This window comes from Vipera berus (assembly GCF_964194415.1).
Source record: "Vipera berus genome assembly, chromosome: 5".
NCBI lineage: Eukaryota > Metazoa > Chordata > Lepidosauria > Squamata > Viperidae > Vipera > Vipera berus.
Genome location: NC_138207.1, coordinates 45,212,983 through 45,237,521, shown reverse-complemented (window position 1 = coordinate 45,237,521; position 24,539 = coordinate 45,212,983). Strand labels below are relative to the sequence as shown.

At 37.9% G+C, this 24,539-nt stretch overlaps 1 protein-coding gene across 2 annotated transcripts in view; it reads left to right on the top strand.

Annotated features, from left to right (window-relative positions):
- The first annotated feature begins 860 nt into the window (after positions 1-860).
- The window catches only part of ALDH18A1 (aldehyde dehydrogenase 18 family member A1), a 34,807-nt gene continuing 11,128 nt past the window's right edge, over positions 861-24,539 (top strand). For both annotated transcript variants that reach the window (XM_081330050.1, XM_081330049.1), the window contains exons 1-13: positions 861-920; positions 13,073-13,186; positions 15,137-15,360; positions 15,910-16,059; positions 16,139-16,243; positions 17,204-17,362; positions 18,201-18,291; positions 18,586-18,710; positions 19,014-19,158; positions 21,556-21,629; positions 22,665-22,764; positions 23,338-23,558; positions 23,936-24,073. In XM_081330050.1, coding sequence (XP_081186176.1) covers positions 13,102-13,186; positions 15,137-15,360; positions 15,910-16,059; positions 16,139-16,243; positions 17,204-17,362; positions 18,201-18,291; positions 18,586-18,710; positions 19,014-19,158; positions 21,556-21,629; positions 22,665-22,764; positions 23,338-23,558; positions 23,936-24,073 — 1,617 coding nt within the window. In that variant the 5' untranslated portion in view covers positions 861-920; positions 13,073-13,101. The remainder of the gene's footprint in view (positions 921-13,072; positions 13,187-15,136; positions 15,361-15,909; positions 16,060-16,138; positions 16,244-17,203; positions 17,363-18,200; positions 18,292-18,585; positions 18,711-19,013; positions 19,159-21,555; positions 21,630-22,664; positions 22,765-23,337; positions 23,559-23,935; positions 24,074-24,539) is intronic.

Sequence of the window (24,539 nt, the reverse complement as noted above, 5' to 3'; positions counted from 1 at the left end):
CTGTTTTTGAAGATTCAGTTAAGATAGAGAAGGAAGAGAGTAACTGTGTAGCTTTGGTAAATTCATAATTGTACTTATATCTGCAGTCAAAATTAAAAACTACTTTATATTTCTCTTCTATTTTTCAGTTTTGTTTTGCACTTTTTAACTCGTTTTTTAAACATTCACGTTTTTAAAATTTGAAATTAAAAACGAAAAACCTATTTCCACTGCTCTTAATTCTCCAAACTAGTACAGAAGTAAATCTACCCACAATAAAAGAAATGTAACGACATGGCTATATTATCACTGACTCCCCTGACTGTCGTTCCGGCTTGCTAAAACGAGCCCTGGGAGATTTGAGAATATTTCTGGTAAAGCAGGTAAGGTTGCTGTTGGTTTCTGCCTACGCAGTCCTCATGCAGAATGGACAGGCTGAGAAGTCTGAAAAATGGGGGGAAAAACAGACTTAAAAGTTTGTCCCAGAACTGGCGCGCTTTATTGAGAATCAACACAACAGGCTAATTCAAACGGAAATTAGCAACTACCTCGGGCCATTAATAATAATAATAATAATAATAATAAGTTGGAAGGGACCTTGGAGGTCATCTAGTCCAACCCCCTGCTAAGGCAGGAAAACCTATACCATTTCAGACAAATCATTAGAACCATTCGACACTGCAGCTCGCCTTTAGCTTCAGAAGGCAAAGGATAGGCAAAAGGATGAGAAAGCAGAAGACAACACTTTATGCTTTAGAAACAAGCAAGAGGGCAAAACACGGCAAGGAAGCAAGAGGAAAAGCGATGCCACGAAGCAATCACTGGAGAGGTGGGGCCTGAGGGGGCGGGCCATCGGCCGGAAGTCCCTCCGCTGACAGTCACTGTTGTCCGGCGGATTCGCTGGGCGCGTCGCGTGGCTTCGGCTGCTGCTTCAGACGTTCGTAAGTGATGGTGGCGAGCTGGCTGAGCTCGGTCAGGGGCTGTCGGGGTCCGGTGGCGCCGTTCTTGCGCTGGGCGGTGGTGCTGCTCTGCTGCTGTTTTTGCTCCGACATTCCGCGGAGCTGGGATCTCAGCCTCAACTTCGGAGTGGGCGAGGGTCAGCATAGCCTCTCCTTCTAGCCAGGAGGAAGACGCGTTCTTTTGTATGCTTCCATCAATATCCTTTTCCCAGTCGGGGGCCGTCCGTATCTCTTGAGACCAGAGTTCCCAAGCCGCTGTGGCCGACGGCTACCTGGTAATTCTTGGGAGATTAAGTCTCAACACAACTACAGATTACTGTACTCTCCACCTCTAATTGCATGTATATTGGCACAAGCTTTGTTAGTGATTGTGGAGAGAGAGCCTTTTGTCGCGTTTTAAAGAGAGTGAAAGCACTACTAGTGTATTCATTTACTGGCCTGAATCACTTCTTACAAGAATTAATAACTATTGCTAGCAAAAAAATGTTCACACCAGGTTTTTAGTAAAAGCTTCCTCCATCTAGTGCCCTTCTAATGTATTGATTGGTCTGAGAATGTGCATTGTCCTTGTAGTAGGATAATACAACAATGGTATAATATAAGATTATGTTAACAATTCATTTGACATGCAGCATTTCATGTCAAGGAACGTTTTACAAAGCAATTTTAATTTCATAGAAAAGTTAATCACAACATTTTCAATATGAGAAATCTGTAATATCGATCATATTACAATCTAACCTTAGTTGGCTGTTTGGCTTGATAAAAGTTATGCTAGACTTTCAGGAACTTTGAGATAAGGTCCTTGTGAATAGGTAATTTCAGAAGTGCTATTTAATAAAAGCAAAGAGGTTATTGCTTAAGAGACGGGGAGAAATGGATGTGTGTATGCTGGATGTTTGAGAAAAAAAGATATATATTTCCAGATTTCATGACTCGAGTATGGGATCTCTGAAGTAATGGGAGCAGATTGACAATTTATCAACTTATACTGTGGCAGCACAATTATACAAATTTGCTTCCTTAATTTGTTGTTATAGTAAGAAACCTTTTTGAAGCAGGCCTGCTTGAATGTTTAAAAATACATAGTTGGCTTTCTCACAGATTGTAATGGGAGACACAGCTATTATCAAATGGTTTGTATGGAAATATGTTGCTGTGGCCTCCCTTGATATATATCTCCATAATTCTTCCTGCCCATCAGTGATCCCAGCTTACCTTTGCCCTATTTCCAGGCACCGGCATAGTTTCAAGCAAATGGCATGTAAAATAGAATAAAGCTGGAAGGGACCTTGGAGGTCTCCTAGTCCAGCCCCCTGCTCAAGCAGGAGGACCTATATCATCTCAGACAAGTGGCTGTCTAGTCTCTTCTTTAAAATCTCCAGTGATGGAGCACACATGATTTCTGGAGGCAAGCTGTTCCACTGGCTAATTGTCCTCACTCTCAGGAAGTTTCTCCTTAATTCCAAGTTGTTTCTCTCCTTGATTAGTTTCCATCCATTGTTTGTTGTCTCGCCCTTTGGTGCTTTGGAGAATAAGTTGACCTCCCTCTTCTTTGTGGCAACCCCTCAAATACTGGAATATTTACAGGTAGTCCTTGACTTATGACCACAATTGAGCCCAAAATTTATATTGCTAAGTGAGTCAGTTAAGTGAGTTTTGCCCCATTTAATGACATTTCTTGCCACGGTTGTTAAGTGAATCACTGCAGTTGTTAAGTTAGTAACATGGTTATTAAATAAAGCTGACTTCCCCATTGACTTTGCTTGTCACAAGGTTGCAAAAGATGATCACATGACCCTGGGACACTGCAACCATCATAAATATGAACCAGTTGCCAAATGTCCGAATTTTGATCATGTGACCATGGGGATGCTATAATGGTTGTAAGTGTAAAAATAGTCATGTCACTTTTTTCAGTGCCATTATAACTTTGAACGGTCACTAATGAATGGTTATAAGTCAAAGACTACCTGTATTTTCTAAGAATGCATTTAGGATTTACATAGAGAATAGAAATATTTTTGTAAATAAAGAAGCTAGAAGGAAATATGCATTGTCATGTCGGTTTATCTTAATCAAAATTATCTGAAAGCATGGCAGAATGTTGCCAAGGGAGAAAACCTATGGCTTTATCACCATTTTTTTTTAAATAATTAGGTATAGAGTTTTTAAGCTCATATAAGTACATATTTGAATAAAAATACAATCTCAGATTATTTCCTGTATATGTTCTCAGTCTTGGACATGTTAAAACAGGTCATTATATATTAGATAAATAAATTGTGCTATTTTCTTCAAAAAAAAAGAAAAGAAATAGGGACCTGGGAAATTGTATCATAACAGTTTGTGAACTAGACCAGAGTTGTTTATCAGATGCATCAGTTTTAGTGTGAGATGAAAGTTCCAAAGTGAGGGATTTTCCAGTGGGAGCCAGCATGCAGACGTTGAACAGAGAATAAGACAGGTATGAACTGCTGCCATATAACAATTTTGTGACGAATACTAATCACATTTCCATCTTGCAATGGAAATTACCAGAGGTGGAAATTTGTGGATCTTTCAAATGTTGCTGGAGTGTTACTTCCAGCAGTTCCAGTGATTGTGTTCTAATGGTGAGAAATTCTGGAAAATTTAGCCCCATCTGGACAGCTACGCATACCTGCAGCCAATTTTTAAATGACAGCAATTATATCTTATTTTATTTTTCTTGCTTATTCCTGCCTTTGAACTGGAATTTTCCTGTTGCTTTATGCTACTTGATTGGATCCACATGTAATTAGTGGGGTGGGGGCAGTAGTATTTTTCCTCTGATATGTGAGGCACAAGCTACCACAGAATGCCAGACTGGACAAGTTGGATTTGTTACAGCTTGCTAAGTACTGCACTAGAATTTTCCCAAAGACAACTAAACCAATGCCATACAGGTAAGCCCTGTTTTGACATCAGATTAATTTTTGTCTCCTGTATTAAATGATGAGTATACATGTTTCATGTATATTTTCATTTCATCATATGTGGTTTTCATATAATGTAGCTTGAAATTACATTTTAAATATGTAATTAGCACATTGTGCAATAAATTTGAAAAAAACCCTTTGTTAAATGATTACTAATTGACATGCTTTACTTTTTATAATTTACTCTGATTAAAGAATCTGTGAACTTCTCTGTCTTCACTAAAATAATTTATATTTTTAAAGATGGTGTAGTAACAGTGAAGGACTAGCATTTGCAAAATGGAAACTGTTATTTTGGGGATAGGAGGCAAACAAGTTTATCAGTTTTCTATTTACTTTTCATTGGCTGAGATATAAAACGAGCAGAATTCAGTTGCAATTTTGAGACTGGACAATTGTATGCACATTATAGAACACTGTAGTAATAGTATCTGTGGACATTCAAGTGTTGCAAAGGAACTATAATAATTTGGGTGAATTTGAATATAAAGTATGGCTGATTATTATAGGCATAAGCTAAGTAGGTTTGGGGCTTGTTCATTTTCATTCTATTCTTTATAACAATAGAGATTTTGATACTTTTGCTTTCAAATTTGGTTAACCACAGTTTAGTATTATGACCAAACTTTCATATGTTTTGGGAAAGCCATTTATAGGAGCCACAATTTGTCAGTATTTGATTATAAAGTTTAACCATTGTTGATCAAAACAAAGTTTCCAGTTCTTTCTTACAAAAGAGATGAAGCATGGAGATTGTAATTACATTTCTGAATGGATGAGCCAAAGTTTGTTAATGCATTGTATTGCTCTGAATAAATTATTAAATGCTGTAAGACTGTGTTTAGTGGAAGCAAGTTTCCTGCCCCATTTTTTACTTACCTAGTTACCAAGTTTTCTTCAGTATAGCTAGTGCTTTTTCCTTGTTTCCTTCCTTTACTGAGAACAGTAGCTCCTTGCACTAAAATAAGTGTCACTTGTTCTCAGCAAGAAAGCATGAAGTCCCAAATCCTGTCTGATTTATGCTGATCTCCTTGTGGATAAGATATCTGTGAACCTACACAGGTCACACACAATTGCTACAAGTCCTCAATGGCAGTCATGCTTCATAAATTGACTACAGTCCAGAAAACATTCTACAGATAGGACAAATAATTGTCTTAATTTCATTACATTTAGATGAATGTGTGCAAATTTAAAGGTAAAGAAGTATCTGGCAAATGGTGTGTTTATAATGGAGATAATGTTGCTAATAAACAAAGATGCCCCATGTTCACACTCACTCAGGTAAATGCATCTTTGCTGGGTTTGATTCCCAGGGTCAAGAGACCTGGGGAGTAATTGAATACTGTGTTGATGATGTGTCTTGAGCCCCATCATGATATATAGCCAAACTTATAAATTTCTGATATATTTTCTATTTCCTGATGGCAGCTCTGTCTGGAGAATCTTCTGTAGTTTCATGAGGAGGCATAGTATGAGATTACTAATAAGGGAAGGGGAGATGTAGTGACATAGCCAGCAAATCAAAGCATAAGTTTTGATGGAAAATCTCCAATCAAACTCAGTAAGTTGTTGACTTCAAGGACATGTCTGTAATTATCTTGACAACCCAAGAAGTGATTTGCTGTTAACCGTCCAACTCCCCAATTGAGCCTAGAAGGTATATTTCTTCATCTCCTTTCCAATTACTTACTAGGTCTGGCTTTGTGCAGTTTTCAGGATAGTTAGATTTTACTTCCTAGCTAGCAAAAAGTTCTGGATTTTTCATTAAAAATTTGAGAAAATGCTGAAAATTTTAGTTAGCGCCAAAGGTAGATATAGAAGCAGTTTTGGATAAAAACACTAATTGCCATCTTCTATAAGAAATAGAGGCCCAGAGCAAAGCTGTTGTATGGCTCAGAATGTGAGCTAGATATCAGTTAGCCTTGCAAGTCAGAGTAATCTCGGGAGCAATACAAAACTCAGATTGGGAAGCACGGATCTTAAAAGTACCAGGTTCTATGGTCATGCATCTAAAGTGCCAAGGCAGCAGGATCTATGTCAGGAAACATGTCCTTTTCAAACTATTAGATCAAAATTCAAAGGGAGCAAACCATTTCCTTGGGACTTGGGGATGCTTTTGTGAGCATACTGGAACAGGTGCTCTGTCTTAGGCCTTCAAACTTCCCTCTTTTGTCACCTTTGTTATCTTGCAGAATGTAGAGAAATTATTTTTTATTTGTTGTCTTGCTGTCAACTATTAGCTTCTTACAATAGCTCACTTAATCACTAGAAAGTATACCCCCTAACCAATGAGCTGTGTTTAAAATCTTGATTAACTCCACACTGAGAAGCTTTGTATATCTCTAAATAACAAAGAGCTGAATGTTGTATTTCCAACATGATATTGTTGCTGAAGAACAGGAAGTGCAGGTGTTTCCAGTTTATTTCACAACATTGTTGTACCTAAGATAAGTTTGTTATGCTCCATAAAAATAATTTTTAAAGCAAAGTTCTCAAATCTAATAGGACAGAAAAAAAGTACAAATAGTCAATAAAGACAACATTAAAAATACACCTTTTAAAATTCTTTTAGCTAATGATTTTATATCAACACTTCTTTTAGTAAATAAAAGGTACCTAAGATTGCTAATAAGCGATCAAATTCTCCAAGGAAAGGAAATTATCAGCCCAGAATATTTTTCATTTTCACATCTTTTTCTTCTTCACTTTTCACCCTCACAGTCTTTGAAAATTGATCAATTAGAGAAAGATGCTTATGAATTTCTTTACATGGGTTTTGTGATTTGCATTATACCATTTCTCCTGAACAGATATTCCACTTAAAAATAAACTTAGCTAGTTTGGCGCTGAGGAAAATGGAGCAAAAATAGGAATGAGAAATAAAAGAAGTATCAGCATGTTTAGAGAAATCCAGCTTTTCTAGAAGTACAACATCCTTATCTAAAGCAAAACAAGAAGTTTGCACTGTATGTTAAGAAGTCAGAAAATAAACATGGGCACTATCAAATATAACATTGTGGCAGATGGCTGGCTGGCTAGAACCTTCAGCAAGAGTGTTAGTCCAGAAGATTGATTTTGGTACAGAATCTACTTGTCTAGTTTTTGCTTAGTTTTATTACACTGAGGGTAGTTTTACATATGGTAACTTGTTTTCACGTCAGTGAAGGTTAAGAAATTGTGTATATTCTGAAGAAGAGTGGGGAGGAAGAAAATTGCTATTCCTACATAAAATGAGACAGTTGTTGCTTAGCCTATCCTTAGAATTGTTATGGCAATAAGTGTTTGATCAAGTTGTATGCTTTGGATATTACAGAATGAATTTTCCTTCATTGAGATGATTTTCATGTAGAGAAAAGTTGATGAGTTAGGATTACAGCCTTGGTTCAACGTATATATATTGCATTTTCCTAGCAACCATTCATCACATTTTGACCAGCTGCCTATTTTTTCTTCCAAGCTACATGCAGCAATATCTATGCTAGTAGGTTTTCTCTACTAGACGAAGAATGTCATCATGACTTCTTTTGGTACAGTTGTTTCAGCCAAGCTTGGGCCTGACAATATACTTGGAGTCATCCAGGGCACCATGTGGCTGAAAGGTTGATTGGGCATAAGGGTACAGATAAGATGTTTTGAACAGTTTGATTGATATAATTCTATACTTGATTCCTTTTCAGTACAATTATTTACATGTGGCTTAAGGGAAGCAACAAATTGTGTTTAAGCGCTGACTGATCAGTGCATGTAAAAAGTAGTCAGTTTGCCAAGAAAATTGTTAATAAAGTTCTTAAGAAATTTTTATGGATGTAGTATATTGTGATAAATATTACTTATTAATAAATATGTCATTTTGGTCTAGTTTAAATAGTAATAGTTTAACTCCAGTCATTTAAGTTTATACATACATAAGGTAAAGGTAAAGGTTCCCCCACACATGCATGCTAGTCGTTTCCAACTCTAGGGGCCAGTGCTCATCTCTGTTTCAAAGCCGAAGAGCCAGCGCTTGTCTGAGGACATCTCCGTGGTCATGTGGCCGGCATGACTAGATGCCAAAGGCGCATGGAACGCTGTTACCTTCCCACCGTAGTGGTCCTTATTTTTCTACTTGCATTTTTACATGCTTTCGAACTGCTAGGTTGGCAGAAGCTGGGATGAGTAACAGGCACTCACTCTGTTACACGGCACTTGGGATTCCACCCGCCAAACTGCTGACCTTCTGATCAACAAGCTCAGTGTTGTAACCCACTGAGCCACCGTGTCCCTTGTGTATACATACATACATACATACATAGAATAAATGAATAAATGAATTAATGAATGAACGAACACACAGAAGAAGAAGTAGATTATCTCAGCCAGTTTTAATCCAGGTTCAAGCCTGATTCTGAAATTAGTTTTTATTTGTCTGATGAATGATCACTAATTCTCTTTGGTCTCTTAATGGTTTAGGTGCTATCAACCATTGAATTTTTCTAAACTTCACTTCCAAATCTAAAAGCAGAAAGTGCCACAAAAGATGCTTAGAAAATAGAAGGGGGAGCTAGTTTGGAAATACTCAGCCAATTTTTTCATTAGAGACCATTTGTTGGCATGACTTGCCTTTATTAGCTGCACCATTACAGGAACTATATATTACTTTAAAAATCCATGTTGTGCCAATCTTCCAGTTCAATTACTGCAGTATAGACTTATTCTGGAAGACTGCTCTACAGATTTCAATAGTTTTTGATTTTGGGCTCAAGTAAGTCACTACACCACTTTTTGTTTAGCAGTCTGCCAATGCTTTAATATTGTCTGTCCTATTCCAGATTTGTGGTTGTTTAACTTAGGAAATGGTTTTTTTGGCACTGATATCATGGTAATAGAATGCCTACCTTAAAAATTCTCATTTGGCACCTGTGTTGCAAACTTTTCAGCACCAGGCAAAGGTATTTTTATTTGCTCAGGCATTCTTATCAGTTATAAAAGTTAAATATTTTATTTTCATATATAACATAAGAAAAAGCAGTGTTGTACTAGTCTGGAACTTTGAAGTAGAAAGAAGAGTGAAATATAAATGCTTAAATAATGTGTTCCTTCCAGTATTGCTTTGTATGTTTTATCATCATACATTTTATAACCAGAGTCACTTTTCAGTGATTGAATAGAGCCTCATTTTTAGGCTTGAACTACATATAAGTTGAACCATTAGAAACTTATGGTATCTCTAACCCTTAGAGGTAAATTAGCTCTTTACCATCTTTCTGACATGCTCTGTAACTGTTATAAAGGTATGAAGGAGTGAACTCTGGGTATAGGATCATTACATCAGTTATTACAGGCCAAAGCAATTGAAAGGATAAAGATTCTTGGTGGTATCAGCTCAGCTGATTATTGCCAATCTTTGACAAACAACAGACATAATAAGAGTAGTATTTTCTCTAGCCAAATTTGACATATGTCCTTAAATTGTCATTGATTATAGAAACTGTAAGTTCATCTATTTTGAACATTTTTGCCCTTGTGGTTCTCATGGAGTAGACATAGGTCATATCTTAGTATATTGCAATTTCTACATATGATTATCAGAGATGTGATGCTAGCTACCAGCTTGGCTAGCTTAAAAAGGCTTGAATCTATTCATGGAAATAGTGGGGATCAATGGCTGTTAGCCTTGATGGGAAGGTGACTGCCTCTGAGGCCATCTGCTGGGAGATTAGTGAGCTTCTCTTGGGTGATTGGTTGCCCACTGTGAAGACAGAGTGCTGGACAAGATGGGTCAGGTCCAACTCAACAGCTCACTGCTTATGTTTCTACATGAATTGATGAGCCATTTTAATCACCGCTTAAAGTTTTAACAAGCAAAAAAACGAGAGAGAGAGAGAGAGAGAGAGAGAGAGAGAGAGAGAGAGAGAGAGAGAGAGAGAGAGAGTTAATTTCTCCTGTCAGATTTTTGGACCAATGTAAAATATACTTTTATAGGCACATTTTATTTGGCAGTCCTGAGAGTAGTCTCACCCAGGTTCTATCTGACATAATGGAGTACCCACCCAAGATTTAAAACTATCCTGATTGCTAAACTATACTGCTGTTGAAGTTCTAAAATAACAGTATAATAAGACCACTGGATTTCAGGTTTAGAGTCCAAAGGGGAAAACTTGTAGAGCCTAAATTAATCTCTTTAAACTGTGTTAATAGATTATCACATTTTTTCTTCCCTGTTAGTATTTTGGCTACTTTTATTAATTATTTTATACTATTTTGTTTGTATGGCATTAGCATACTTTATATCCAAATGGACAATGACCGTAAATTTTTCTCTTATGAATGAACACTGAGTCCTTCGGGAATAGGGCTGTATATAAATTCAATAAATAAATAAACAAACAAACACTTAAGGATTATAAGGGTTACACCATTGGATTTACATTAAATATACATGCATAGGTTTGATAAATATTTGATTTGGATTTGCTGGAATTCTTACAAAAGTTGTTTCTGAAGAGGTTCCTCATCTTCCTTGACATGCAGTTCTTTCTTTTTGTTCAAGGTCTTCTGCAGGATTAAACGTTTGGGAGGTTTCTTTACTTTTTTTTAAATTTGGCTTAATTTACCAGCTTTTCTTCATTTTGTTTCTTGTTTCATGCCAAAATTGTCAGAAAATAAACCATGGCTTACTTCTGAATTTCACTGACATAATAAGATCTTTGAGGACAGCGTCCCACCTGTACAAGTTTTAAAGTTGTTTTTGTTAAACAATATATAGTTCGGTTATATTAGTGCATGCAGAATGACTGTGTCTGTTTAAGGATATTTATAAGATTGGGAACTTCAGTACATGTTCAACTTTGGGGCTCTCATTTGTCAAAGGAAAATTTCATATTTAATAAGTACAATGTGCATTTATTTGGTATAGTAAGCATGTACTTTATTCTTCATGATCTGCACAAGTGTAATAATTAAGAGAGGACAGTGAGAAACTATTAAATTGCGAAGAGTGGGTGTTTGTAGGAGACTACGACTTTAGTAAGTGGCTGAGAGATGGGTCTTTGTGGTGGGGAATATATGGTCTGCACTGGAGCCTGCTGCCTTTTAGCATTTGTTGACATTTCAATCTTTAACTTGGATTTTGTGCTGCAACGTGGAGCTGTGTCATCAGCCACTCTAGCGTATGAGAGGCAATGCCTGAGTTGCTGGGAGTCAGGTTGCATCAGCTACTGGCAGCTCTTCCTGGTGGAGCTGATGTGGCTCATCCTGGCAGCTCTAGGATTGGTGGCTGTCAAGGGATTTGTTGGGATTTCAGGAATTAAATGCCTTTTGACATTTCTCCTGCTGCATCTGATAGAAATCTCCCTCTCCATTCTGGGTTTTCTTTATGAAAAGTAGGTAACACTAGTAAATATTGGGAGCAATAAGTTAATTCTTGAATCTATTGCAAGAGTTCTGTTTTAGGTTAATTCTGCCAATCCAGTGCCAGGAAACTGAAGTTTCATGTACTTCTTTCTTGCTCTTAATAATGTAGTGATGCTTGGCTGCAAGGAATATTCAAGTGTTCATCTAAGAAGTTTGGATGAAATGATGCTGAGCCAGCTATGAACATCTTGCTAATTCATATTTTAAATATCTTTTGGGGGGAGCAAAAACTTGTTTATAATATATACCGGTGTATGGTTACTTTTCCATCAGCCCTGATTTAACTTTTTTTTAAAAAAACATGACATGTCTTATAACAGCATAAAACTGAAGCACTTGGTATATTTATAAAAATGTAAAAAGTTAATTATCTTGAAAAGTTAATTATCTTGTTTTTTAAAAAAAATGATAACTTAAAATGTTCCAGGGCAATGGAGTGGCAAGCCACTGTAAACTAATTCCAATATAACTTAATTTTACATTGGATGGGAGAATGTGAAAAGAAACACAGCAGAAGCAGTCAGAATTCGCCACAGAAGTAACCACATGCAATTTCCAGTTTCTGCCAGTAGCCAGGGTATTTCTGGTTCCTGGAAGGCTACATATCCCACTTTCTAAGAATGCTGAGGTCAAGAGACCTAGTGATTGCTGGAGATGCAGTATTGAGCCCCCAGATTTCTCTTTCTCCTGGCAGAAGAACTGTCTCCTCCCCCAAATGCCTGTTGACATGGATCTGAAAAGCAATCTTATCTCCATCCATTGACCAAAGGAACAAGAACAGCTAATTGTCATTAGCCAGTGAGGAAAGATCCATTTAATCCAAATGAGATATATAAATCTGTGATTGGTCCACCACTTTGCTCTAACCTTAAAGAATTAGTTTTCTTCACCCTCTTTTCCTGCCCTTTCTTCCTTTGTGTATCTTTAATTTGAAAATTGGATGACTAACTTCTCTTGGTTACTCTGATGGAAGCCACTACAGGAGAGTATTCAAGAGCAGGATAACAGCATGTTTTCAAAATGTGCAACTTCAATTCTGCAATAAATAAAGATTTATGATCTGGCCTTGGTAATAAGGTGTATATTAGTATTAATACACTGTAGAAAATTAATTCTCATTTTTAAAGAATAGTTAAATACATTAGCAGTGCTTTTAGGTAATCCTATATCGTCACTCCTATATCGTCACTCTTGGCGATGTATGCATATCAAATTGATACTTTAGTAGTATGCTACATTAGTCTTTATTGGGGCTTTGGGTTTATTTATGTGATAAGTGCCTAAAATGTCACAGGTGCTATCGCTTTTAATTTTATGTACATACTTTTGGTATACTTTGGGCTTGGCGAAAACTGTTAGTTTGATCTGCGTATTTGAGGGTGATTTAATTATCTTCAATTTCTGATGGTATTTTTCCAATATTAAGTGTGGTGTGTGTGTTTTGTCTAAAACCTGAAATAAAAGAGTGACGAAGTCTGTAATTGCTAACCTTATTGAATTTAAGAAATTTGCAACTGTTTAGCTAATGTTAACAATATTATTCTTCAATCTGTTTTGAAAAGAATTCCCCATTGTTCTGCAAAAAGAAAATGCTTGCATGTTTTTTTCATCTTTCCTCCCCATTTCAGTTAGTGCAAGGCGAAATCCATGCTTTATTTCTAAAGTGGCATTTTCCCACATTTTTTTTTCTAATTAGCCATAGAATCTCTATTTGATATCCATTGGGAAAATTGTACAGTACAAAATCATTTTGGCTTTCCTCTTTTTTTCTCCTTGCAGGTGTTCTTGGCTCCACCAAGCTTTTGACAATGCTGTGTCGAGTGGCTCTTCTCCCTTCCCTGCGTTCCTCAGGTCGATTCTGGCAGGTGTCTGATGTGGCTGGATCCCATCCTTGTATGTATGAGAGTGAGAGGACCGGGAGTGGTAACCCTTCTGTTAATAGGATGCATTTGGGCAGAATTGCAGACCTGGGATCTTAATTTCCAATTAGATTAATAATGGGCGCCAACAACAGCAACATTATTTTGCCTATAGGTAAAGGTAAAGGTTCCCCCGCATATGCGTGCTAGTCGTTTCCAACTCTAGGGGATGGTGCTCATCTCCATTTCAAAGCCGAAGGGCCAGCGCTTGTCCGAGGACGTCTCTGTGGTCATGTGGCCGGCATGACTAGACGCCAAAGGCACACAGAACGCTGTTACCTTCCCACCATCGTGGTCCCTATTTTTCTACTTGCATTTTTACGTGCTTTCGAACTGCTAGGTTGGCAGAAGCTGGGACGAGTAACAGGCGCTCACTCTGTTACGCGGCACTCAGGATTCAACCCGCCAAACTGACGATCTTCTGATCGACAAGCTCAGCGTCCTAACCCACTGAGCCACCGCGTCCCTTTTATTTTGCTTATAGCCAGGGACAATTCTGCCCTCTTGTGTCCTGCTGCAGGTTTGATCCTGAAAGCAGAAATGTTACTGATCACAAGTATGGCCTCTTCTTTGAAGTTTATTCTAGAGCAGGGGTGTCAAACTGCCGGCCCGCAGGCCAGATGCGTCATGGCAAAATCATGCCCACCCCCATTGCCAGCAATGGAAAAAAAGTTGCGATATGTCACGACACGTCACGTGGCGTTGTGAGTTTGACACCCCTGTTCTAGAGGAAAAGTTCAACATTTTGATGAAACCAAAAAATTACTGTAGTTTTTAGTTTGACTCCCTTATTTGCTTACCGGGGTCTATTTTCAGGTTTCGTAAATACAAATGGATGTAGGTTAGTGGCATCTAGGAAGGAATGGAGATTCTTACTGGAGTTCCTGTTTTTGCAATTGAAAGAAGATGCACTTGATTATTCAACAAACATTGCTTATTAAATTTTTGCTTATTAACATTTTTTTAAGATGAGGCAGTTTATGAGGCAGCTTTATATTTAAAAAATTTTTTAAAATAGAGAGAAACATTTTATGTATTTATTAATCAAATTTATATGGCCACCCATCTTACAAAATGCCACCTTGGACAGGATACAACAATCAAATTTCAATAAATATAAAAACAGGCAATATAAAATCCAGATTAAAATAAAAGTTATAAAAATAACTACAGGTGGTCCTTGAATTAGAACCATTCATTTAGTGACTGAAGTTACAATGGCACTGAAAAAAGTGACTTGTGGTCATTTTTCACACTATGACTGTTACAGTATTCCCATGGTCATGTGATCGGAATTTGGGCGCTTGGCAATAGGCATGTATTTATGACAGTTGAACTGTCCCAGGGTCATGTGATCACCATTTGTAACCTTCCCAGCCGGCTTCCGACAAGCCGAGTCAATGGGGCAAGCCAGGTTCACTTAACAACCACATGATTCACTTAACAACTGCAGTGATCTGCTTAACTGTACCAAAAAAGGTCATAAAATGGGGCAAACTCACTTAACAACTGCCTTGCTTAGCAACAGAAATTTTGGGCTCCATTGTGGTTGTAAGTCAAGGAGTACCTGTATACCAACCATAAGGAAAGGGAGGATAAGAACAGGCACCAAGCAATAGAGCCATCTGAGCATATCTCCAGTATTTAATTTGATTTAAGTATTTGTTTTAAAAAGTTATTAGAATGTCCTGATATACATGGATAATGAATGGATAATGACAATGAAATACATGGAATGCTTATCTTCCTTTATGAATATTCTGTTTGTGCCCGAGAAGTTACTTTGACAAATGTTTTCTTGGTCAACTTGAAGTCAGACAGGAAATAGTTAGAGAGAGGCTTCCATCTCAGACTTGGAACAGGGAGGAGGAATTGGGAATGATAAATAAGTCCAGCTGATGCTTTTGTTGTATTTCAACTGCAGGCTTACTGGCTCCTAACCTAGTGTTGAGAAATAAGTCTGCCCGAGGCTGGAGTAATATACCTTTTATCACAGTACCCCTCAGTCGCACCCATGGCAAGTCTTTTGCACATCGTAGCGAGCTAAAGCATGCCAAGAGAATTGTGGTGAAATTAGGGAGCGCTGTTGTCACGCGAGGTGATGAATGTGGCCTAGCCCTGGGGCGACTGGCATCCATCGTTGAGCAGGTAACTTAGCTTACGTCCTTCACACCTAGCTGCTTTATTGATCTAAATTCTAAATCCATACACAAGCTAAAGTTGGCAGTGTTGGGGTATAAGGGAGGATGCTACACAATAGAGTAAATCCATCTTCAGTTAATTGATCATCGGACCCTGTTTTAGAATCCTAGAGAACTGACTTCAGGATATAACCATTAACTTCCTCTTGTATTCTCCTTCTTCTAGTTCTTGATATGTTAACTATTTCCCTTTGCTTATTATACAATGATGAGTGAGGAGTACACAGGCACATGAACATTAATAAGTGTTCATGAGTGTCCTAAATAAGAGAGATGGTATCTTAGAAGTCTCTTCTGGTACCTATTAATGGATAAATTATACTGTTTGGGGATTATTTCAACCCTTTCAGAGGCCAACTATTGTGGGGACATTGCATTGTTTTATATACTATGCAACATAAGCCTGACCTTGCTCCTCTGAAGAGTGTTTGCAGTTTGTGTTTGAAAACTGAAGCAGCATAAAAACACAGAGTGCTTCTTCTTTTGGGGCCCTTAGGTGTCAATGCTTCAAAACCAGGGCCGGGAGATGATGATTGTCACGAGTGGTGCAGTGGCGTTTGGAAAGCAACGGCTCCGTCATGAGATCTTGCTTTCACAGAGTGTGAGGCAGGCTCTCCACTCAGGGCAGAACCAACTCAAAGATATGGTGAGTAACTGGGAAGAGATGGCAAAGTTCTTGGAAATGCTACAGGTGCTGCCATAGCTGACTGATGTGTTCTCTGTAGGCCATTCCTGTGCTGGAGGCTCGAGCCTGTGCTGCTGCTGGTCAGAGTGGGCTGATGGCACTGTACGAGGCTATGTTCACACAATATAGCATCTGTGCAGCTCAGGTAAAATGGTCTGTATACATTTCATGAAGGCTCTTGGGTTGCTAGTGCCAATCTTTCGAACCTTCATTTTTGCAATGGGTTCCTTTGTACTGTTCTAGGAACTCCAGTTCATTCAAGCAAGAGTATTGTGACAAACTGCAAGGGGTGGGGCCGCACCTTCAACTCCAAAGTAGAACAGGCTGCCAAACCCTCCTTATTCTAACCTGCCATACTGAGCTGTATGATATTTACTAATGGTAAATATCAGTCTAAAGATTTGAGAATTTTAACAGTCCTTAGGGTTGCATTTTTTTTGAGAATGGCAAACACCCTTTTTTCACATTTTTCATTTTCTCTTGTGAAGACCTGAGTGGGTGTTTATGTATGCCCAATAATTAAGTATATGATTGAGATCATTTACCAGATAGGCAGTATACTCCAGTTTCTAATTCAGTATTTTTTTAAACAACCCAGCAGAGATGAATTAGAAATAATTTACTGCACTTTAAAACAGACCTGCAAAGATTTTTTAAAGTAAATTTACCAGCAAGACACTTCAAACTTTATGGCTACCTGAATGCTGCTTGAATGCCATGCTGGCCTCTTGCAGGACTTGTTGACTCTTTCTTACACGGTGGAATAGTCTCTATTTGAGCAGCAATTATTGTAATATTTAATAGCCTCACGAGGCTAGACTCTTCAGACTTTTCCTTTGAGCCTCTTTTTCAAGAGTCCCCTCAATTTAAAAAGAAAAAAATGTACAGACTTTTCCCCTCTTGTAGTAAAATATGACTGTGTTGGACTCTGCTGATAGTTTTCTGTTTGCATGTAAGCTTTTGACTTAACATCAGATAGGATTCCTTGTTAAGAATTTAGAAACTCTTTAATATTAATATTAAATATCTTTTTAATGTTGTACATCATGCTGAAACTGATAGAGGATCATTTTTGTAAGAATATTTTTTCTCTTTATTTTTTCAGATCTTGGTTACTAACCTGGATTTCCACGATGAGCAGAAACGTAGAAATTTAAATGGGACTTTGCATGAGCTACTACGGATGAATATTGTTCCTATCATCAATACTAATGATGCTGTGGTTCCTCCCCCAGAGCCTAACAGTGACCTACAGGGGGTAAACGTGGGTAACATCTTTTAGTGGGTGGTTGGTATATGCTTCTGTGGAGATACACCAACATGCTTATTAGTATGGCCCTGTGTGTTTTTCAGAAATGCTTTGCATGTTGTGTGGGCATAGTCCTTCTTTGCTTTTCATTAAAGCCTGACTTCAGTCTTCCATACGAGCTTGTAAAAAGATGCTGATGTTTTAAGAATTATATTAACTTATAAATTCTTTCTCTTGCCAACCTAGCAGTTCGAAAGCATGCAAATGCAAGTAGTGCCATTTTGGTGGGAGAGTATCAGCGTTCTGTGCGCCTTTGGCATTTAGTCATGCCAGCCACATGACCACAGAAGCGTCTTCGGACAATGCTAGCTCCCTCGACTAAGAGACGAAGATGAGCACCACCTCCTAGAGTCGGACACGACTGGACAGGGGAAACCTTTACCTTTAAATATTCCTTCAACCAATGATAAGGCTTCATTCAGAAGCCTGAAAAAAGTTAGGTAGCTTTAATGAATAGCAAAGAGTGTTGTGCTGAGATGGTGTCCAAAATAATCTTTCCGAGTCATTTTCAAAGTTGCACATCTTTATTATCTAATTGAGCTGCAATGCATGCTGACACGGGCTTAGCGCATAGAGCAGGATGGAACACAGTACACCTTACGGAAGTAGCAACTTATTCTTTTTGCTGTGACTTGCCAGACTGACTGTTGAGATGATTCTGATTGGGCCCTCACTATGCAAATGCAAATCGCCCTCAGGGCCACCTCTGTGCTTTGCATTGCTAGGAATTAATTAGACAGACAGTAGCTCACTTGACTAGTTTTACTGACATTTTTTTTAATTTGGGTCCTAGGTAATTAGTGTGAAGGACAATGATAGTTTAGCAGCACGGCTAGCTGTGGAAATGAAGACAGACCTGCTAATTGTTCTTTCCGATGTTGAAGGTACAAGATAACTTCATTGCCTGACTAAGTTAATAATGTGTTTATGCAATGTCTTGGTTCAGGAAGGGAATGGGGGAGGTGGTTTTGGACTATACAATATTCAGATTGCCCCATATTGCACACAACTTCAGAAGGAAAGAGGAGTGATAGCAGCCTCATGAGCTTTATTTTGGTTCTGCTAACGCTCTTGCAGTTGACTAGATACTGGAAACTAATAATACCACCAGGGAAAAATCAGAGATCCTTGTAATTCCATCTAATGCCATCAGATTCATTTCTATCCTTCCATTTCAGGACTTTTTGATAGCCCTCCAGGGTCAGATGATGCAAAACTCATAGATATATTTTATCCTGGAGACCAGCAGTCTGTGACTTTTGGAACCAAATCTCGAGTGGGGATGGGAGGCATGGAGGCCAAGGTTGGTCAAATTTTTCTTTCTACTGTTTCATTTTATCTAGCTGTTTGGAACTTCTGTTGTTACTTTTGTATACATCTCATAATTTCCTCAAATGGAAAGTTTACTTCTGCATTCTGTTTTTTCTTCATGAGGAGAGACTAAAGCCACATATGCATAGATGTATGTGTTTTATAGAAATAAATATAAATATGTTTCTAGTTACAGAAAAATAATCAGATGGATGACGCATCCTTGGCATATGCCAGAAAGTTATTGAAGTAGTTGTTTTCTTAATGTGCATTTCTAAAAATACACTTTTTACAGGTTAAAGCTGCCCTATGGGCTCTCCAAGGAGGAACTTCAGTTGTGATTGCTAATGGAACACACCCCAAGATCTCTGGCCATGTCATCACGGATATTGTAGAGGGGAAAAAAGTTGGCACATTTTTTTCAGAAGTAAAGCCTGCAGGTAAGTTGGAGCTGTCATAACTATCATCTGTACAGAAAGAAGAATTGCACTTAAGAAGAATATAACTACTAGGACACGGTAGGCTAATCTTCTCTTGTCCAGTGCCCACTAGGTACTTTGAACTGCAACTCCTAGAATTTTCCCCCTAGGCTGGTTTTTCTAGAAGTTCTAGTCCAAAAATGTTGGGAAAGGCAATTGTAAGCCTTTAAGCTATTTGTTCCTTTGACCATAAAAGCCATAAAACCATGGAAGTTCTATTGGCAATAAAAACATTAAGAATAAATGTCTTGCAGGGGGGAAAATGGTTTATTTTGGAACGTGAGCATGGTATCTGTGAATTGGGGAGCATTATGACACTTTCAGAATTTTGAATTTTATATGCACAAAAACGGAAAGAGGAGCAAAAACAAAGACATCTCTCATAAACTTATAAGATAAAACCTGAAAAGGTTGTATAACTAGATCTGGTAAATATTAGCTCTATTCACCTGGCCTTTTGTCTTGGCAAACCAATCACATGCAATTCATACATTGCATATTGTTCTTTAAGTGTCTCTTTCTTTTTTTCAGGATCTGATCACTTCTATCCAATCATGGTATTTCTTAATTTCCCCTTTACTTTACTCCATTTCCTCTTCTTTACGTATTTATTTTCACATTTCATCCTCATTCCTGTCATTCTATAAGCAAATCACCTCAAGGTACTTCTTTTTTACTTTTAACTTACTTTTGTGTTCTATTCACATTAATTTATAAAACATTAATAAATCAATTCATTTTTGACCCTATGACTTGCAGGTTTTTTAATGCATACTCTATATTTACTGTACAATATTCCCCTTTCATGTTACACCTGACATATCAAACTCTCTTACATATAATAAAGTGGGCAGTAGCAACACAATCTGATACGTAGACATATTTGCTTCTTGTAGCATCCACTATTCACAACAGAGTATATAAAATCCATAATCTGCAGACTGTCATGCTTCCGAAAGATGAAACCCATCAATAGAACTTCAAGGCAAGAATTCTTCCTTAAAGAACATTTTATTCAGGAGACAAAGTATCGGCACTACATAGTTGAACCCAAAATTAAATTCCCTTCCCCCGGATACAAAGTAACAAATTGCAATTGCCACCCCCAATAAACAGTCCTAAATCACGCTCTCCAATTAGCCTGAAACCAGGCTCCAGCTCCTCAGCCCGCCAAACCGTTATCAGTTCGTCCTTGATTTCCCACAAAGCAGCGTTACTATTAGAGCTAGCTGAGCTCAAGCATTCATCCCAACCCCGTTTCTGCACCTGATTTCTAAATAGAAGAAAAAGCATGTTAAAAGCAAAGCAGAAATGGCAGCAATTTTCATTAGTTGTCAGAGCGGGAACATCCAATGTTTACAGTGTTGACATAGACCTTAGAATTCATTCATATCTTTCCCCATCCTTTTAAAGTAGACATATTCCTGCTTCAAATTTTCAGTATTCATGTACAACTTGCAATTAATCACTCCACTTTTCCTGTTAAAACTAACTTTATATTTAGTATATTAATTTTCAGATTCATACTCTTTACATCATACTCTCTAACATTAGATGCAAATCACTTGGGTTCTCAGCCAATGACATCGGTAATTCACTGTATCTGACAAGGAAGGTTGGTGCGCAAGGTAGTTTCTACATTAGAATGAGCATGAATATATTTGAAGTAAAATTGATTTTTAATTATGACTGTGGCCTGTTGACCAAAATGTGGCTGGTATTCTGTCCTTACCATTCATAGCAATCTATTCATTTAACACATTCTTAATTTTTCGGGAAAATAACCATCTCACTGGTTGACAAGCTGGTAATGAAAGGAACTGAGGTTAGGGGTAGGGTTAGAGAGTTGAAACTCTTAACTCCAACTAATTGTGATTTCACTGCTTTGCTGGTTACTGGTTAGCTTCTGGGTTCAATTCAGGATGCTGGTTATCACCTTCATAACAAAGGCCTAATAGCCAAGAGGCACTACCTATCTCTTGTCATTTCTGTCAATCCAGGACAATCCAGTGCTCAGGATCCAAGGTAGGGCCCAGAAACATGCTTATCTTGTTGCAGCACCTGTCCTTGGGAATGATATCTCCGCAGAGATTCATGCGTCTTTCACCCTTGTGACATTCAGGAAACTTTTAAAATCCTGGTTGTTGACCCAGGCCCTGGAATAGGCTGGCTGTAGAGCCCTCTTTAGGTAGGTTTAGTTTAGGACTGGGTGTTTTGTTTTGATAATTAGGTCCTTACATTCTCCAATTTATAGTAAGTATTAAATATGATTACATTTTTAAAATTGTATCCTTGTAGTACATCATGGAATTAAAGATTGGTATTTACTATATAAAGTTCTTTGTTTGGTTTTAAAAGGTCCAACGGTAGAACAGCAGGCAGAAATGGCTCGAACAGGAGGCAGAAGTTTGGCAGCACTGCAACCTGAGCAGGTATTTATTCCAGTTGTAACACCAAACAGTGTAACTCTTCCAAATATGTTGTATGTGTTTGTGGCTCAATAGCACTACAGTATTCCTCTATTTATGATCACAATTGGAGCCAGAATTTCCGTTTTCAACAAGCCAGTCATTAAATGACTTGTGCTCAATCTTACTTTTTGCTGTACTTGTTAAGCAGATCACTTCAGTTGTTAAGGAACTCACACAGTTGTTAAGAGAATCCAGCTTCCCCCATAGATTGTGCTTGTTGTAAGCCAGCTGAGAAGTTTGCAAATGGTGATCACATGACACTGGGACTCTGCATCTGTCATTAATAACATGCCAGTTGCCACACACCTAAATTTTGATCGTGTGACCCTGGGCCTGCTGCTATGGTTGTAAGCGCAAGGACTGGTCATAAGTCAGTTTTTTCAGTGCTGTTGTAACTTCGGTTGCCGGATGGTTGCAAGTTGAAGACTACCTGCGTACAAGAATAAATCTTGCAGAAATGTTAATGTGGATTTTTCTCTATACAAATGAAGGTATTTATATTCTTGTACTGGGGCTTTCCCTAATCTGGTAGTCCTCTCAGACGTGTTGGAGAACACCGTTTGTAATTCCCATTCAGTCATGGTGGATGGAAATGATAGCAAATACTTTGGGAGGGCACACATTTTCAAAAGCCTGAAATTGGGTTCTTGTTATGCACCTTCCGTGGAGAATGCTATCGATGGCACCTTAATATATCTGTGTCCAAAGCAGTAGCAAAGGCCAGGAATCAGCCTTTCAGGATATTTGCAACAGTTGCTCTTCACTGAGAAAGCAGAAGCTGGTGAAGTTTTAGTTAGGCCCGTGGACCAGGTGGAGTGACATAACAGTTCAGCTTTTATGTACGGACAGAGGTTGACCATTTCTAGCACTGGGTGTGGTCTGCACAAACAGTGACCAAAGGAACTGTATTTGACTAAATTCAAGCTACAGAAAGATAAGTTATCAAAAACTAACAGCTGTAGCATGGCTGATGGCTCCCTGTTCATCTTACTACAGAGAGCTGAGATCATCTTTCACCTTGCTGATCTTCTGACTGACCAAAGAGAAGAGATTCTTCAGGCTAACAAAAAGGATTTGGAAGAGGCTGAGAATAAAGGTACTGTGGAAAGGTTCAGGAAGGTTAACGTTGTTTATGGAATAGGAATGATATTTCACAAGAATAAGGCATTTTTGAGATTGATTATTTTTTTTGTTTTCACACCCTGCGGAGATTGATAAAACAATCTGCAAGCATTCAGAAATATTTGACCAAATTTCCTTGAAACTTTGGAATCCTAATTCTTTTTTTGGAGGTGGGGGGAAAGCTTTTCATAAATTAGGAATTTGCTGTTTTGATGGCTGCAGATGTGATCACTGCCATATTGGTATTGGTCACTTGTAGTATTTCAGACATAAACACTATCAGTGATACACGATTCTGTGGCATTATTTAACCATTGTGGGGTTAACATCTTCTTGTCCTTTCTTCCTGAATATGTTCTTATGTACACTTTGTATTAGCCATTGAAAGTAAGAAAAAGAATCTTCCATTTTGGAACGAGTAACTACATCCCGTTTCAGGAATGGGAAAGATTTCTTCCCTGCTGTTTATTTTACCTTTCCCATAGTTGTTGATCACATTAACTATTGCAACTTGATCTGTGCCCTTTGATTTCTGATTCCATTTCAGGGAGATTGGCTCTGCCTTTGTTAAAGAGACTCAGTCTATCAACCTCCAAGCTGAACAGTTTGGCCATTGGATTGCGTCAGATTGCTGCATCCTCACAAGATAGTGTTGGCCGTGTCCTTAGAAAGACAAGAATAGCAAAGGACTTAGAACTTGAGCAAGTGACTGTGCCTATTGGGGTCTTGCTGGTGATTTTTGAATCCCGCCCTGATTGCCTTCCCCAGGTATGGTCTCATTTTTATCAGTACTGTAATAGTATTTATTGTGAAATGGAAACATACCTTTATTCATGAAACATACTTTCTTTACCGCTTCTTTGATAATTCTTTTACCGCTTCAAAATAGAATTTCAGTCTCAAACTCATATGCTTGTACAGTATATATTTAATTTATGATGCAGATCTTCCCCTAGTGGATTCATAATACCTTTAGTATTTATCCAGTAACAGAAAAACTAGGAAATGTGTCTGGGAATTCTTGGAAATTTGGTGTAATATATCTCAAGGGTGCCAGATTGAAAGAGGCTCTTTTGATAGACTAAAATAGTACTGTGATCCGTTCTTTACTGTTCTTACTATGTTGGTCTCTCGTTTCCTGATAGGTGTCTGCTTTGGCTATTGCTAGTGGAAATGGCCTGTTACTTAAAGGAGGCAAAGAGGCTTTACACAGTAATCAAATCCTTCACCATCTGACTCAAGAAGCACTTTCAATTCATGGGGTGAAGGATGCAGTGCAACTGGTGAGAGCTTAGGAACACAATATAGGATAACTCCAGTGGGGAAAGGTATTGTAAGATAAGGAAATCTCAAATTAATGTCAAAATCAGATGTATTTTTGAAAGAAGAGTACAAGCAGCATAATATTGCCTTTTTCCTGTTTTTAAGAAAAAGTTTGATACTTGGAAATTAATATTTGGATGAGGAAATAAAGTGAGGATTAGTGGTAGTAAAAGTTTCAACAAAGTTTTCTTTGTTGGGAATTATGTCACAGATTATTGCATCTGGAACATATTTTTTTTGTTCTGTTAATTTCAGTTTGTTGGAACACTGCATCAAAAAAATTACAGGTAATCCACAGCTTAAGGATTTGTGAAGTGCAAGGAATATTTTTTGAAAACAGGCAAGAATTGTGAAAACATTCTTCATTTGAGGCTGTGCTTTTCCACTTGAGAATTTGTGATTGGTTGTACAGGTTATTCCAGATAC